We start from the raw sequence: 16,977 nt of genomic DNA, 5'->3' as shown, positions 1-16,977 counted from the left end.
CTTCAAATGTTTACAGAAACAAACGACAACTTTCATTTTTTGTCTGCTATGAACCTTGGATCTGCCAACAGATTTGTTTGTCATACAGTTAGTTTTATCAAATCAGCAGTGTTGCAGATCGAAAATGCATAATTTTAAGTAACTTTCATCACTAAACCAGGCGATTAGCTTGTACGAAAAGGAAAAATAAGTCATGGGTACTCAAAAAAAATGAAACAGAACCTTCTCATTAGCAGAAGTGTGAGTGTTAGCAGTTTTCATTGAAAGAAAATGTTATTCCCACAGTGAGAACAAAACTGGTTTTAAAGGGCCTTGTGCTCTCCTCGTTGCAGGCCCTGAGCTCTCTGGATGAGGACGATCCCAATATTCTCTTGGCCATCCAGCTGTCCTTGCAGGAGTCTGGCCTGGCAGTGGGTGGCGACCCCCAGGGGTTCCTCAGTAACGAGGCCTCCCTGGGGGCGATTGGCACCTCCCTGCCCTCCAGGCTGGACCCCGGAGCTCACAGTGTGGAGGTGCCCCGCGCCTCCCTCAGCAGCTCTGAGCTGCTGGAGCTGGGAGACAGCCTGATGAGGCTGGGAAACATCAGCAGCCCCTACGCTGCAGAGCCCTTCGACAGCCTGCAGCCCCTCGGGGAGACTTCCTGCCGGGTCTTCTCCTCCTCCAGCGACACGGACTCCACCAGCCACGACCCCTCGCTGAACGCTAACCTCCTGGGCAACATCATGGCCTGGTTCCACGACATGAACCCCCAGAGCATCGCGCTGGTCCCCTCGGCCTCCCCGGACGCCGGCACAGAGGCCCAGCCACCGAGTGGCAGTGAGGCGGCTGGGCCGCCCCGAACTGGAGACCCGCAGCCGCAGAATCCAGAGGAGCAGCAGCAGGACCTCCTGCCGGCAGGCAGGGACACGGAGCCCGACAGCCCGAGCCAGCTGGAAGGAGACATCGTCCCGGAGAGCACAGCCCTGCGGGACTCCACGACGGACAGCGAGGAACATCCCTGCGGCACGTACCTCCACGACACGGACTCCCCAGAAACAGACTCGAACCCCAACCCTCAGCCAAGCAGCTCTTCTCCAGAGTGGGAAGAGCAGGTTCATCTGGTCTGAGAACTGGCAGACATGTAGCTGACCTGTAAAGTAACAACCACTCTGATTGGCAAACTAGCAACTGTGGCAGCAATGTTCCTTTGGTAGCACTAAACGAGAGGCTCTATGTTTTTTTCATCTCTTTCGGGGGGTGGGGGGGGGATGCTGAATCCCGGAAACCCTTGTGCGGCGCTAACGAAAGTAAATGGCGGGCAAAGGTGGGAAGGAATCTCACTTTTATTTCGGTGAGACAAGATCCTGCTCCATCCCATCGAAGAGGATGAAATTTCAGGCAAACGCCATCCGATCAGGTGCAGCCGGTACAAATGCATCTGTAGAAAAAATGTCTTAAACGGGATTGTGATGATAATAATTCAAATTCGCAGATTTTTGAGATAGTTGCTTGTTACTCAAATTTGCGATAGTTTAGAATATGCATAAACATATTTGAAGTGCTTTTTCGACATATACTCCATTGCAACACTCCTCCTCAGTCTGTTTTTCTTTGAAACAAGTGCTGTTGAGTGTGACAATATGCTGAGACAGCAGGAATGGAAATGGAACCAACAACACTGCTTCTTCGTGGCAGTGATGTCCAAAGTACAATCAGGGAGCTCTAGTCTCATTTCCATAAGTACAGTATGTTCTACCTAATTCTGTGCCAACAGGTGCCAAACTGTAATCAGTTAGAGAATACTAGGTTAATCACATGCAAATCATGCCTGCATTGCTGAGAACCAGAGTAATTTTCATTAACCCATTCTTAAATGTATGAATAGCTACCAACAATTCAAAATGTGTTAAAAAATGCAAGCTGGTTTCTCAGCTTTTTTTTTTGTAGAACTAAACAATCGAAGCTGCTAGTGAAATTAAAGTAGGAATGGGCGCGACAGGTGCACTAGTAAATAAGACACTTTATTAGAAGTGCAATCAGTTCCTTTTTTTCCATAATTTAAGCACTGTAAAATGCCAATGTAATTAGAAGTCAAAAAGCTCAAGCAGAAATTTGAACATGCAGCTCAGGCAGGCTGCATCAGTACCTTCAAACGGTTCTTCTACGCAATCCGTCGCTGTGCCTTTGTGTGATCTTGTTTAATTTATTGCCACACTTCATAAAAACGTTGTTGAGCACGCATACAGAAAATCAGCTCCTGCTGTCATCTTTTCAGTGGTACAGTCAATAAAATATCAGTGTCCATGATACACCAGTTTTAAATATTTTTATATACATTCTAGGATTCTCTTTAGCTCATTCGATATTTTCAGTTTTTTATTGCATTGAAAATAGCGCGAGTTTTTCCATAACTCTTTCTGTATAATATTGCCAAATGCATTGTGGGTCACTGTCGGTTAACTCTATAACATTTCATTTGAAAACTTTTTTTTTTCCATTTGTTGTTTCTCTTTTGATTATTATTTTTTTTACTTCAGTTAAGGCATGCAGTCTAAGGTTTGTTTGTTTGGCGAAACGTACTAAACAGTGAAGTTTACTGCGGAAGAGTAGTAGACACGATTGTGTCTCCGAGATTAGTTTCAAGTGCTTAAAGAACACTACAATACAGAACAGGATTTAAGAGCTGGCTTGCTGGGATTTCTTTAAAATTGAATCTCCCTGATGATTTCGTTGAAAATAATAATGTTAGAGATTTTTTACAGCAAAATCAGAGTCCAAACAGAGTATTTCTCAAGTTGTCACCTTTCTCAATTGGGCTTTCCCAAAATTGGTGTGTGGCTGTACCGAACTAATTTGTAACCTGATCAATAGAGCGGTTACAAAAAAAAAGATTTGTATTGCATTGAAATTTGTCTTGCAAAAGTGAAGCTGTGTAAGAGTTCTGTATATGGAATTAGTGAACTTCGTGGGACTTTTGTAAAGCTTTGTTTGAGTTGTGGAGTTTAACCATTGTCTACTTCTGTGTAACAGTGTGCTGTGCATGAAAAAAGATCATTAAATTCAATTTGTATTTTCTTGGTACTGAATTTTAAAATTTGTCATGGCAAATGACTTTAAAAATTGGCAAACCTATTTTGTAAACCAGGTGAAATTTTATATTGTAAAAAGCAACTTAACCTTGAAATGCTATTTGCACTTTCATAGCCTATACTTGATACATTCCCAATTTATATGGAGTAAGTAATGTTTGATGTCTGGCCAATTAATGAAAGTATCAGTAAAGTTTTACTCTTAATAAAGATTGTGTAAAACTTGCCTTGTGTGTTTTTTTCTTTCATTCAATTTTAAAATTGTTTTGTGGGGTTTACATATTGGTTGTACAATAAGCCAGTGACGTTTTCACTATAGTGAGTCAGAACTGTTTAAACTTGTGATAGCTAGTATATGATCTTCATTGTGGATGATGCGCAGTGTCACTAACGATTAATTGCATGGTAGATAAAGTCAAGTATTTGTCATTTATGATTACCTTTATTAACACTTCTTATAAAGTGTGATTTTCAGCTCCCTAAAATGAAATGTTACTCAACATTTTGTTTGAATCGTTGATTTTCTATGAATAGCAACAGAATTATACTGCTCCCCCCTTCATCTCTTTTTTACCATAGACCTTGGAAATATTAAGAGGAGCTAACTGTTGTGAAATAAGTTTTGTGTGACATTACCATGATATTATTTGTCTGGTCACGTTATTATAATTACTTTTCCCACAACACAACAGAGGCCACTCTTGATCCTGCTCATCATCCTTCTGTGCCTAGAATAAGAAATCAGTTCTGTTGTATTAAGAAGTGCTGCTGTTGTAAAACACGGAACACAGAACATCAAAGCAAGTGTTACAAATGATACTGCATATATTCTTTTAGGTTTCAGAAGTGTAGGTTTTGAAAGAATATGACCCAAGTTATAAGACCTGCCCCGTCTTGATAAGTCCTACCTGCTGGCAGTGCAATTGCATTTCATATCCATTTTGGCCAAACAAGGTAGCCATATCACTCAGCAATTCACAACTGGCAACCCACTGAAGCTAAGCAGGTGTAAGCCTGGCCAGTACCTGGATGGAGGACATCCTGGGAAAAACTAAGGGTGCTGCTGGAAGAGGTGTTAGTGGGTCCAGCAGGGGGCGCTTACCCTGCGGTCCATGTGGGTCCTAATGCCCCAGCATAGGGACGGGACACTATACTGTAAACAGGCGCCGTCCTTCGGATGAGATGTAAAACCGAAGTCCTGACTCTCTGTGGTCATTAAAAATCCCAGGGTGTTTCTCGAAAAGAGTAGGGGTGTAACACTTGGTGTCCTGGACAAATTTCCCATTGGCCCTTCCCAATCATGGCCTCCTAATCCAGGTGGATGCTGCACATTGGTGGTGGTGGAGGGGAGCCCCGTTACTTATAAAGTGCTTCGAGTAGAGTGTCCAGAAAAGAGCTATATAAGTTTAAGCAATTATTATTAATTATAAGGTATAGTTGGATTTCATTTAGTTGCGTCTATTATCAGCACTATGGATATAAATTTCTTCTCACCCCATCACCACAATTCATTAGAACCATTATAAAAGGGAAACATTCTCGTCTTCACACTGAAGAGAAATTAGTTTTACGAAATGAGACGATCAATTCTAACCTAATTCTAACCTATCAATTATAACCTAATCGTTGTCTTCACGAACCCATGAAACCGAAGGTCCGGTTCCTGGTTTTAACGTTTTGTGATCGGAGCTGATCGGTCCTCCACCCAGCAGAGGGCGGTACACGCAGTTGTCGCTGCCCAGGAGCAGCTGGCGAATGTGACAGCTCGGAGAGTTTCCTCGGTGGCTTGAATAGCCAATCGACTCGCTGTTTACGGGCGGAGCTTGAGGTCCTCTTCCGGAGATGAGTTCCTGGGGTCCGCTTTTGTTACGGATGGTCCCCCCCTCCCCAACCCCGATCAGATTTAAACTTTAATAAATTACAGAGTGCAGCAGCAGCAGCAGCCCTAGCTCCCGCATGTTTTTTTCTAGGAAAAGACTGACGCGCCCGACCCGAAAGCAGCCGAAGTTGCGTCTCGTTTCGCGCCGGGACCATGCCGCTGGGACTGAAGCCCTGCTGCAGCGTTTGCAAAACCAATTCCTCTTCCATGTGGAAGAAGGGGAATCAGGGGGAGATCCTGTGCAACAGCTGTACCGGGAAGAGCGGCGCGTCCACCGGAGGAGCCCCGGGGACCGCGTCTTCTTCCTCGGCACAGCAGAGCAATGGCGGCGGGAAGCAGGTGCGGACGGTACCCAGACGGCAACCTCACTTTTCTGAAGCAGCAAGCGAGCCGCTTTGATTGGTAAAAGGGGCTGCCGCAGTGACGGTCTTATTGAGGCACTACTTTTGTTTGATCGTCTTCTGGAGACCTTTATGCTAGAGGTCTGTCGTAGGCCGAGGGCGTTTTGTTTTCTTGCCGTGTTAAAATGTTGTGTTTTTAGTCCGGCGTGCAATCGCCTCTCCTCCTGTCTGGCGTGGCGGAACTGCTTGTTCGGGGGTGGTTTGGTGAGTCGGGAGGGTTTATACCCCCTGAATGCGTTTCTAAAGGTCATGGTCGGAGGACGTTACCTCTGGCACTCCTCTTTTTTGTATCCTGCTGTTGATGGCTTGATGTGCCTCACTTTGCGGCTCTGGAAACATGTCTGTTCCGGGTCATGTCCAGTTCTCAAACCAAAATACCCTTGAGGCAGCGTATGCAAGCAATGTGCCTTTCCAGCCCCTCGAACTTGTAAAAGCCAAATAATTAATGATGTTCCGGGCTTTATCCCCAAAAAGTCCTTGACATCAAGACATGTGACATGAAATATGACCCTATATATTTTCTAGCTAAATCTCGTCACGAAATGTATGAGCTTTGCCTCTTAGTTTTAGGAGACGGGCTTACTCTTGTGCTATATAGGACTCCTAAAGTCTTGTTTTCACTTGATAAGATAATCCTGTTTTTCAGTCTAAACAAGAAATCCACAGGCGCTCAGCGCGGCTGAGAAACACGAAGTACAAGGCTCCGGCGAACGAGAAGAAGGTCTCCACTAAAGGAAAGGGCAGACGGCACATTTTCAAGCTCAAAAATGTAAGCTTTCACCCGCTGTGAGCCAGCATGTGTAAGCAGCTGTCTGATGTAGCGAAAAGTCCAGAAACCCCCATGTCAATTTTTTTTCCAGCCAATTAAAGCGCCGGAATCGGTGTCTACAATAATCACCTCCGAATCCGTTTTTTACAAGGTAAGCTGTGCTGAAAGCAGCGACTAATGAACGGCACCCGTTGCGAAAGCACCGGCCGCACACTTGCCTTCCCCGTTGTCGTTCCAGGGCGTGTATTACCAGATCGGGGATGTCATCAGGGTGATCGATGAGGAGGACGGGATGCCCTACTATGCCCAGATCCGCGGGTTCGTGCAGGACCAGTACTGCGAGAAGAGTGCCGCTCTGACCTGGCTCATACCCACCCAGACCAGCCCCCGGGACCAGTTCGACCCGGCCACCTACATCGTCGGTGAGTTCGGTGAGGCCGGACTCCGAGAAGCCGGACCGCACAGAACCGCTTCGCGCCCACTGCCCTGTTCTCCCTTTCTTGTTTTGTTTGTTTGTTTAGGGCCAGAAGAGGACCTACCCAGAAAAATGGAGTACCTCGAGTTTGTGTGCCACGCGCCTTCTGAGTATTTTAAGTCCAGGAGCTGTCCCTTCCCCACTATTCCTCTTCGCCCGGAGAAGGGTTACATTTGGACTCATATAGGACCCACACCTGCAATTGCAATCAAGGAATCTGTTGGGAACAGCCTGTAGTCTGAGTGCAGTGCTGGTTCGGTTTTGATTTTCTGGGCAGTGTGCTCGGAGACTGATAAGAACTCATGAAGTGCGTAGAGCAGACCCGCCCTGTGGAATGGCACTGCGTTTATGGGATGATCTGCAATGTAGGCTCTTCCTATAATCGTCATTAGAAAGCCACCTCATCCTGGGAAGAGCTGGGTTCATCCACAGTCTTCCTGAAGAACAGCGTACAAGGTGGGGCTATGGAGGACTACACCTGGCTCCGGACTGCAGTTTCTGGAGAATAATATAGCCAGCATATTTTAAGAAGGTGGGAAGAAACTGGAGTACCTGGAGATCCCCCATGTGAACAGTATTAGTAAATCCGGCATTGAACCCTGAACTCTAGACTTGCAACCATGTGGTCTAGTTGGCATTTGTGTTCTAAATGTCTTGAGAAATTGTGCATTGTGCTGGGAGGAGACAACGTGCTCTTGGCCATAAATTGTCTCTGGAGTCTTGAGTTTGTAAAGGAAAAGAAGGTGATGTGTGAGACATTTTTCACATATTTCATGTCAACATTTGTTTTGTACATAAAGATATATACTGAAAATGCTCAATTTTTTGGAGTATTTAAAGCCTGTTTTTTTCCCCAAGGAAAGGGAAAAAGAGCCGGATGTTGAAACTGATTTGGTTGTAGGTTTCTAACCGCTGTGCTGGATATAGTTCCACTTCAACCAATTGTCAAGCCATACAGCACAGCAAAGTTTAACAGTCACAGTCATTGGGATTGAATGGAAAAATCGTTTACTTTCATTCTTCATAGATGGAACAACATAGGAAAAGTACAATGACATAAGTTATTTAACAAAGGCATTTAAAATAAAAAACAACAGTGATCTTGCACTTGGAAGTCTTTTTCCTCATTGTGATTCTTTTGCACAAAATAATTCTTTTACACATTAGTGAATAATGATAAAGTGACACAGTGGTTTGTTATTCATTGTAAGATCTTATACTGTATTTTTCCACATCATTCTCATTTCAAAGATGGTGTGAAGGAAACATTTTAGAATTTCTAGAACTTCAGTATTTGATTAGAAATGTATTGCACTTCTATAAGAAATGAGCCAGACCTAGTGACTTAAAATCTTCTATGCAGGAAGGGGAGATTGCTTTTTTTTTAAAGAAATTATCGACTTAGCCCAATTAGCTGTAGTATGAAAAGGAAAATGGTAACTATATCCAAGTAGAGGTTCAGAGCAGCAAAGATGTATTCTTCAGGACTGAGGCTGTATTTGTGTTTTCCACCCAACATGAGCTGGGTGTCCATCACCAGATACTGAGGAAGAAAAAAAGGATGGTTATTGTTTAAGGATGATGTTTTTCTAACTTCTTGTTTTAATATACTGCCACAAATTTTGTACAAATGTGGAATGAAAGTACTTAGGCAATGAGTTGGTTTATTCAGAGATGTTTTAGGTGTGCCTGGAAAAGCTGTCTACAAGCAAATGCTGCAATTATGGCTTAAGTGTTGTCTTTGATATTTCTGTGGTTCGTAACTGACAATTTGGCTAAAAATAGTTCAAAATTTGTCATCCAAAATGTTTTTTCAACAAAAATGTTTTTGTCCACAGAATTGTGACCACCATTATCTTTGTTAAAATGCCTAAGGTTTTTTTTTCTTATGATTTAATAGTTCACAAAAGAAGTGCAAAAGAAAATATTTTTTGTTTCCTGACAAGTAATTTTACCATTAAAAAAAAAAAAAAACAATTAATCTGTCCAGGCAAGCACTGTACTTTAGGAGTATTTCAAGATTCAGACTGTTCCCGGAAGAGGAATCGTGATACTGTGTTCTTTGGCCGATTCAGGGCTTGATTTTGCACTGGAAGAATAACCTTTTTATGCTCCCCTGACATGAGCTAAACATTGCTTTCTAAAGCAGAGTTTCTGTGTATTAGTAGTCCCTTATTGTTTCTTGATTGACATTAAGTTTAGGTTTGCCCGCTTATTAAAGAAGAGTAGTTCATGGAACATATACTTACAACTGAAAAGACTAGTGTTCCCACAGCAGCGTACACAATATACAGCCACTGTAATGGGAAAAAATAGAGCATATTATTAGACATAAGTGTACATCTAGAGTGTGGTCTTAAAGGTGAAAACTCACTAATCTTTTTTTTTTAATAATGAAGTACTGTATACTTATACTGTATACTATATACTTTAACCCAGCCTTCTTAAAACTGGACCATTTAATTTTCAATATGCACATGTATTCAGTCATAAAGTTTGAAAGTAATATTATACAACTTACTAAACAAGGTATTTTTTCCTAATTATAGCTATATAATTTATATATACCTATATATTGTACTTACATTGGTTCGGATAATTGCATATAATAATCCGAAAGATACAAGGGACCAGCCGATAACCCACATGATTCCAGTTGCTGTAGTGAAGTCCCACTGGAATTACAAAAGGTCAGTTTATCAATATAAATATTTTTGTGCATGAAGCACATTATCAGACTGTAAGTGCTCAAAGTCTTCTCATACTGGCCCTGGATATAGACTTCATAAACCTTGACGTGCAGGCCTGGGAGATTCGGAGAAGCAGGTGTGCTTGACTTGAGGCTGTTCTTATACAAGGTAATGGGGAGTATTTGTAAATCCGGCATTGAACACTGGACCCTAGACCTGCAACCATGTTGTCTAGTTTGCTATTGTGTTCTAAATGTCTCGAGAATCTGTGCATTGGGTTGGGAGGAGACAACGTGCTCTTGGCCATAATTTGTCTCTTGAGTCTTTAGTTTGTAAAGGAAAGGAAGGTGATGTGTGAGAACATTTTCACATATTTCATGCCGCCATCATTTGTTTTGTACAAAGTATATACTGAAAATGCTGTTTTTTGGTGTATTTGAAGTAACTTTGAATTTAGGTTCTGTGGGAAATTCAGGACACTTTGACATTCAATTCATTGTAGAATTATCAGACCAAGTCATCTCCACCAGCCTTCAGTGCTGGTAGCCTGGTGTTTTGTATGACTGTGCTCTTTGTTGTATTGAGTCCTGAAGCTGTAACAAGTCTTTCTTCATTTCTGTAGCCATCCGTGAGCACAGATAACGTGTCAGTGGCGTATGACTCATTAAAGGTTCCTGCTAATATTTCATAAAGCTCCCCGCAAGAATCTAGTTAACCAAGATGACGTCGGAGCCATGATCTGTTAACCGGTCCCGTTAATCAGAATTCCGGGACGTTGCATGTGATTTTCACATCGACGAGTGACGTCACAACAGAGCACGGAAAGAACAACACTGACCCAGGGGTATTTAAACGAGAGCACTTACTTTCGACTGCATTGCAAACACGCTCAGGGAAAAGCATACCAGTGCTGTAGCCCCCACGGCCCACATGACTGCTTCAGCATCAAAGAAACTGGGGAAAAAACAACTGTCAGTCATCCTGAGCACAGGCCCTGCTCGTATTCATGTATGCATTGTGAAGACGGAGTGAAAGGGTTTCTTCCATTCTTTATCTTCAAACGCATTTTGTGGAACAAACGGAATAAAAATGTTTGGATATTTTAGGTTTATATTCAGAAGTTGCTCTTTGGTCTTGCACTTTCTATTCACCTTACATACAAATTCCCTTGACACATTTGCATATTACAAATATGTACATATTCCTTATGTTAGTATCCATGTTAGTTTTAGTTCGTTTTGTGGCTGTGCTGCAGCCTACTTACACTGTCACTGATCCAAGCGTTAAACCTTCTGCAACAGTCTAAAAGAATATTGAAAACCAACTATTAGTACACTTGTTCAGTTTAGAATACATTAGGCATACTTAGATCATGAGTGAAAAACTTTCTGGTTTTCCAAACCAAGAATGCAGAAAGTAGTTTTAAAGGGTAATCTGTAACATGCCCAAGTTACTCGAATGATTACATTTTGATTAAACTGATTATCGGTTACTATATTGTAGATGATCAATTTACTGTGTATAGTAATGTACAATGATAAAATGAATTATTTTTAAAAAATAAAAAATCCTCTCACTTTGATAAGATAAGATTACTTTATTGGCCATATACAATTTCTTGTATCTTGATCAAAACACCAGTGTTAACTCTCCAAGAAATGTTGTGGTTTTCCCCAAATATGCAACAATGCACTTTTACTACAGTAAATCTTTTTACGGTATCTAAGCTTTTTTAAAGACCTATACATCATATCAAAACAAAATAGTATGAATACTTACAAACAGTCCAAGGAAAATAAAATTCATTGGGACTTTTCTGCGGACACCAGCACAGCAAGCCAGGACTATAATGAGGACAAATACTGCACAACTGAAACAAAGGGAGTAAATGTAAAAACATGGTCTCCTTAAAATTGAATACATAAACACTTGTGCGTGTTCATTTGCTATAAAATTGTCAATCTGTATAATTATGCTTAGCATGTACTGCAGATAGTATATTGGAATAAAAATGTTTATTTAACACATATGGGACCTGCTATGCCCCCAAGCTCTGGAACTCTTTGCCCAAGGATATTAGAGAGTCACCATCTCTAAACTCCTTCAAATCCAGACTCAAAACCTTCTTCTTCAGAAAAGCCTTTACTTAACTGGTTCCATTCTTCACCCCTCTGCTCTTCTTAATACCATCTTCCACGGTCTCCTCTATTTTTATTGTTGTATTGTTGTAATTATAATTGTGTCCTGTCTTGTGAAATTTTCTTATTTATTGTTGTAGTCTTCCTATTTATTGTTATTGTCATCCTGTAAAGCGCTTTGAGAAGCCACCTTTAAAGGCGCTATATAAAATAAAGTTTATTATTATTATTATTATTCATCTCCCATCTGCCTCGAACATGATCCCTCTGTACTGTATGCAGTTAGAGCCTGATTCGATTACTACTCTGCCAGGATGAACCCTAAATCAGCTCTTTTGAAAGGCCAGGTATTGTGACCACTGTGGTGAAAACAGGATATTGAGATCATTGTAATAGTTATTATTCAGCGTGACCATCAGTAGTGACCGCACCAGGGATCTGGGTCCTGCCCTCAAAAATGTCAGTAAAAAAAAAAAATCAGTTTTTATTTTTTCACAGCCCTGTCTGCCCTGTCTTTCTCACACTTGAAGAAGACTCCACGGCCTAAACGTTGTGTTTTCTCTCTCCTATTTTCAGCATGGAATAAACCTATTACTTGTTCCTTTGCAGCGTATGCATGCTGACGCATGACCTACTATAGAAATCTAAAGAATGATTACCGGCTTAATCAGATTAACCTGTTCATGATATCTCTTATTACTTCCAAACTGTCAGTCTGAGACAGGATCAGGTGAGCGTGATTACTTTAGGTCAAGATGTAATTGGCAGAGATCACCTTGATAAATAAGGGTGAATACAATCATAAAATTGGACTGTCGAAACTTGACCCCAAGTGTGGTAACATGTTACCCACTTGTTCTTACAGCAATCTACAGAAAATACCAATAGTTTTATTGCATCTGCATGTAATCAAAAGTTTCACTACAGTCATAAAAATGATTAAACCCCGTTATCTGCTGATGTAACCAAAATAAAATGACTTTCCTATTCAATACAATAGTTCCATTGGCTAGTGTCGTCAGTTTAATGTACAGGCCGAGTAGTACATTGAAAGTGCTGTAATTTCTCAATACTTACAGACATCCATACGTAAACCAGTACTGCTCCCTCACCCATTTGTTAAGGGTTTTCCTAAGATACAAAAAGTTGAAAATACAGTACAGTAGTATCACTTTATTATTATTATTATTATTATTATTATTATTATTATTATTATGCTGTTTTTGTTTCCAAAGCAACTCACAGATGTATGTGTTGTACACACAAAACTCACACACTGGGTTTGCAGCCTGGATGAGTAAGACAGGGCTTTCGTCAGCTTGCAGGAGTGAAGCAAGACTACAGTACTGGGGTGGGAGACTATAAGCAAGGCAGGATGTCCAGTGAGTGGTGCTGTGGGAAGTCTCGGTGTTGCTTTTCCCTCTGAACAGGGATTTCTAAACCCATGTCCCAGTGAGGTGGCCCTGCTGTAGGAGGTGCCACCTTTCAGATAAGATGTTAAACCAAAGTCCTGGTTGTTAAATGATCCCTTGGTGCTAAATTCCACCATGAGCTTGCATATTCTAGCTCTTCTACATTTCCCTCTTAAGTGAGCCGGTGAAGTAATTTCACACTCATTCGCTGTCCTGCTTTGTAGTGATCCTTCAAATCGGAGGGAGGTTAAGTGGGTGCTTTCCTACCCATCCAGGGTCACAGGGGAGCCAGGCAGGGTACAAGTGAAAGCAATTATTAATTATTAATTATTAATTACCATCCTCAAAGGGCAGGGCACCAGGTGCGACCTTACACCCCTGGATAGCAAGGATCCAGAACCCTTACTTCTACTCCACACTGTCAACTGATATCGAGAGCTTTTGGGTGCTAAAACACATCAAGTGAACAAATACAATTATATTTATGATAGAAACATTATGTACTATTAGGGAATAACTAACCTGGCATTCCCAGGGATATTTTAATGGCGAGATACCTGACCTTTATCGAAGTCCTAGGTACCAGAGAAATCCTGGGACAGCAGTGATTTATTTCAGACACCTTCAATAGGTGATGTTTTCAGAGAAACAAAACCATCTCTTACCAATAGAGAAACATGCAGATGATTCCCACTGTAATTATTAGCTGTACCATCAGGGTTAGATAGACTTTTCTGACAAAAGCTGGAAAAGCAGGAAAAAGAGGAAACATTTAATTCGCTTAATAAAGTACAGAAGAATCCATCCATAAATAAACATGCAAATATGTAAACAGCGGCATCTTTTAATTTTCATACACTTTATTAAGCTTTGGTACTGTATATATGCTAAAGAGTCACATAGAGACATTTAATTTTTGTACAGGATACCAGACCAAGTAATTAAAGAAAAGATAGTTTAAATGACATGGAAAGGAATGGAACTGTGTGTGAGACTGTTGTGTCAAAACAGACAGGGATCAGTATCTTATGGTCATAGGGATTGTAAAAAGAAATTAATCATAAATGTTTTTCAATCTCCCATCAGTAAACCTACAGTATAATAATCTAAAAAAAAACATTTTTTTTACAAAATACATAAAAACTGGGGTAGAATGTTGTTTTCATTGCAGGCATTTCCATGTGTATGAGATCTTACTGTAAATTAATAAGGCGGGATTAACTGTGATTTACTATTTTTAAATGTGTATGACTGCAATACACTTTTGTACATTTAAATTGATCCAGAGTGGATGCGATTTAAGTTCTGATTTAGTTGGTAGAAGCAAAACTAAAATGAAATGCTTATCTGCACTTTCCTCTTGTCAGTTAATGAATTGATCATTTGTGAGGGTGGGAGCCCATTCAGTATTAAATGCAATCAAATGATGAATTCACAATTGTATAATGTTAACAGTGGTGTTACTACTGACGAAGCCAAGTTTGTAGATCAGACTAACACTGACAGTGAATCTTTATACAAACCTGTAGCAACATTTTTCACTGTATATACATACAGTAGTATTACTGACGTAATATCCCAAGGAGTAATAAAAGTCACAAATACGACCATATTCTGTGAATGCGTTAAGAATTACAAAGGATGGAAGCAATAATATTTACTGAAGTGAATGCCTAGTCTAAACATTAAATCATCAAACTATTTCAGTTGTTTTACAGTAATGACATAGAAGGAGCTCATTAGCAGACCACTTGAGTGAATATTTTTTTATCCATCCCGGACTTCTCGTGGAGAGGAAAACTTCATCATCTTGTTCTAGGTTAGCCACATTTCAAAAGGAGTCATGTAAATGACACCTCACCTTTTCCCTTCATTACAAGGAAAACAAACAAACACGTTCGACACAGAAACTCTCTCACCTCTTCTGATCCCCTTATCAGAGAAGCAGTTGTCAGAGTCCAGCTCCAAGCCGGCAGTGTACCCCGGGGGGCAGTCAGGCTGGGCCCCCGGAGAGCCTCCCCTGCTGTCAGCTGCTGAAGGGGCTCCATCATAGTCAGGGACCGGGAAAATCACAGCCAGTTTCCCGTGGCCATGGTTACCAGAAGGGGCAGAAGGAGCAGGGTGGCCGTCGTGTGGCACACAGTCTGGATTTGCGGGTCTTGGTATTGTCCATGAGGGTGCGTAATCTGGCGAGTACGGAGGAGGCTCCTTCTGGCAGTTTTCCATTTTATGCAGAAATTTGTCTGGGTCTCTTTTTATTCTCTCAAAAGAACACAGACAATCCTTTTCAATTTCCTGAGGAACAGTACCTTTAAAAACTTGAGGGAAAAAAACAACAACACAGGTTTCAGAACTGTTTGTGAATAGTGAACCCCGTGAAAAGCCAATGTACACTCCCATCCAAAAACCGAGGCATTTAGCAACAGACCAGCCTGCTAGGTGTACAGCGATATAATAATGCCCCTTCGTTTTCTAACTGAAGGTTTAGTCCCTGGCCCTGAGACTCAAAAATTGACATTGACTGTCACCTCAAGGTAAATGAAGGGTAATGTGGTCCTGGGTTAGAGAAATAATAACTAGATTCAGTTTAACCCCTTAATCAACCAAATGTCTTGCTATATTTTACAGGATTTCTGAACACAGTAAACAAGGACAACTCCAATAAAACACTATTCATATGAAATATTCACAGTGACCAGATACAGTTTTTAACAGGTAAGATTTCGTTGACCAAATATCATCGCTCTTTTAAGTTCATTGAAGTCATATGATATTCAGTGAAAGAAAACACATTTTCATACTTCATATTCCATTAGTAAAAACAAATCACATTTTTCCAACACACATGTATTGCGACATGTCTGTGTTGCGTAATTTACAAAGAAAAGCACAGCTTAGTTTCTCTGACAGAGAAGCTATTTTATCTTTGTCACATCAATCAAAAAATGGACTTGTACAATCCAAAAGGCACAAGGTAATACGTTTTTCTTAAATATACATAGCACTGGTTTCATATTCTCTGTTATTTGTTTGAAAGGCACGATTAGGCCAATGTCTACTTATTATCACCCTGTCCTCCTATTAACTGGACTGGGTTCCATTTAGCCAGTGTTTTAGGTTTTTAAGAAAACTAAAATGTTGTGCACTGACACACATCACGGTTGAAAGTGTCAAAAAACCCTGTGAATACAAATTCAGATATTAAGTCCTTTTCCATAGCCCTAATCAAGTCTTCACGTAGCTAAATCAGAGGCCAAAACAAATAAAAAAAGCAGGTGCTTACCTCACCTTATGAATGTATAACAGTGGTAAAGAATGATCTTTGACAACAACAAAAAAAAGCTAGAAATCCAAATTCAGGCTGTTACTTTGGACAGTGTCTGGTACTGAATGACACTGTTTCATCAGGTTACTGTGTATTATATGACTGGCTTCTGTTAAACATTGATAAAGAAGCAGCTATTCAAATAAGGAAACAGTAGGAATTGCACACATTTATGCACATGGAAGTTGCTAAAAAAATTAAGAAATATACAGTGGTGTATTGCAGCTTGATAATATCTACTTTGGGAAGGGAAGCAGAATTGTGATTATTACAATTAAATAAATATTTATGAATGAATACGAACAAAAATGGAAAACCCAAGGTTGCAGGATTGAGCTAAACAGTAAATTTAATTTTAAGGAAGTGACATTTGACATGAACACCTAGCTTGTAAAGTGCAACAGCGATTTCTCAAGGAAATTAAGGTAAAATGAAAGAAAGGTTTCAAGTGAGTCTTGAATCCTTTTGCTTCTTTTCGCCATCAAAATGAGCAATTTTTGTAAGTTATTTTATTTCAGATGAGAAACAGCAACCTAAAAAAACATAATTTCAAAATATAGTGTGATGAACCAAGCCTTCCCCCTCGTGAACGGTCCCACAATGCCTCTGCAAGTATGACGCCTGTTTTTTTAGGCATGGTTTCTTGTTTATATGCTGAACTTTAACAGAAGGACTGGGACCCCGGTTTCATGTATTTTTTTAATCATTGAACTTCATGTAGACAACAGCAACTAATAAAAAGTGTTGAAAGTCATCACAGGCATGGATGCTTATTAATTTGTGCATGGCATGAGCATTTAATTTCATATCAAATCCTGCC

General features: G+C 40.6%; 3 protein-coding genes across 9 annotated transcripts in view; 2 read left to right on the top strand and 1 right to left on the bottom strand.

Moving 5' to 3' along the window:
- LOC102686685 (ankyrin repeat and IBR domain-containing protein 1) overlaps positions 1-3,294 on the top strand; it is a 70,036-nt gene extending 66,742 nt beyond the window's left edge. For 5 of the 6 annotated variants that reach the window (XM_015358001.2, XM_015358003.2, XM_006636152.3 and 2 more), the window contains one exon: positions 333-3,294. In XM_015358001.2, coding sequence (XP_015213487.2) covers positions 333-1,106 — 774 coding nt within the window. In that variant the 3' untranslated portion in view covers positions 1,107-3,294. The remainder of the gene's footprint in view (positions 1-332) is intronic. The other variant, XM_015358005.2, reaches the window with a different exon arrangement.
- A 1,591-nt stretch (positions 3,295-4,885) lies between these two features.
- On the top strand, positions 4,886-7,706 carry gatad1 (GATA zinc finger domain containing 1). Of its 2 annotated transcripts, XM_006636153.3 has the most exons (5): positions 4,888-5,286; positions 5,995-6,117; positions 6,209-6,268; positions 6,356-6,539; positions 6,639-7,706. In XM_006636153.3, the coding sequence occupies exons 1-5, from the start codon at positions 5,101-5,103 to the stop codon at positions 6,827-6,829; spliced, it is 744 nt and encodes a 247-aa protein (XP_006636216.1). In that variant the 5' UTR covers positions 4,888-5,100; the 3' UTR covers positions 6,830-7,706. The 2 variants fall into 2 exon arrangements, with proteins under 2 accessions (XP_015213611.1, XP_006636216.1); XM_015358125.2 differs by lacking the exon at positions 6,209-6,268 and having other exon boundaries at positions 4,886-5,286.
- Positions 7,584-16,404, bottom strand: zgc:110410 (transmembrane BAX inhibitor motif containing 7). The gene is made up of 9 exons (XM_006636154.3): positions 14,752-16,404; positions 13,498-13,576; positions 12,498-12,551; positions 11,062-11,152; positions 10,547-10,584; positions 10,149-10,236; positions 9,178-9,267; positions 8,842-8,889; positions 7,584-8,135 (listed from the first exon to the last, which is right to left on the bottom strand). The coding sequence occupies exons 1-9, from the start codon at positions 15,230-15,232 to the stop codon at positions 7,986-7,988; spliced, it is 1,119 nt and encodes a 372-aa protein (XP_006636217.2). The 5' UTR covers positions 15,233-16,404; the 3' UTR covers positions 7,584-7,985.
- Between the last annotated feature and the right edge of the window lie 573 nt (positions 16,405-16,977).

The sequence above is a fragment of the Lepisosteus oculatus genome, chromosome 10 (genome assembly GCF_040954835.1).
Source record: "Lepisosteus oculatus isolate fLepOcu1 chromosome 10, fLepOcu1.hap2, whole genome shotgun sequence".
In the NCBI taxonomy this organism is placed as follows: Eukaryota; Metazoa; Chordata; class Actinopteri; order Semionotiformes; family Lepisosteidae; genus Lepisosteus; species Lepisosteus oculatus.
Note: the sequence above shows the minus strand (reverse complement) of the source record. Positions and strands in the feature narration are given on the sequence as shown.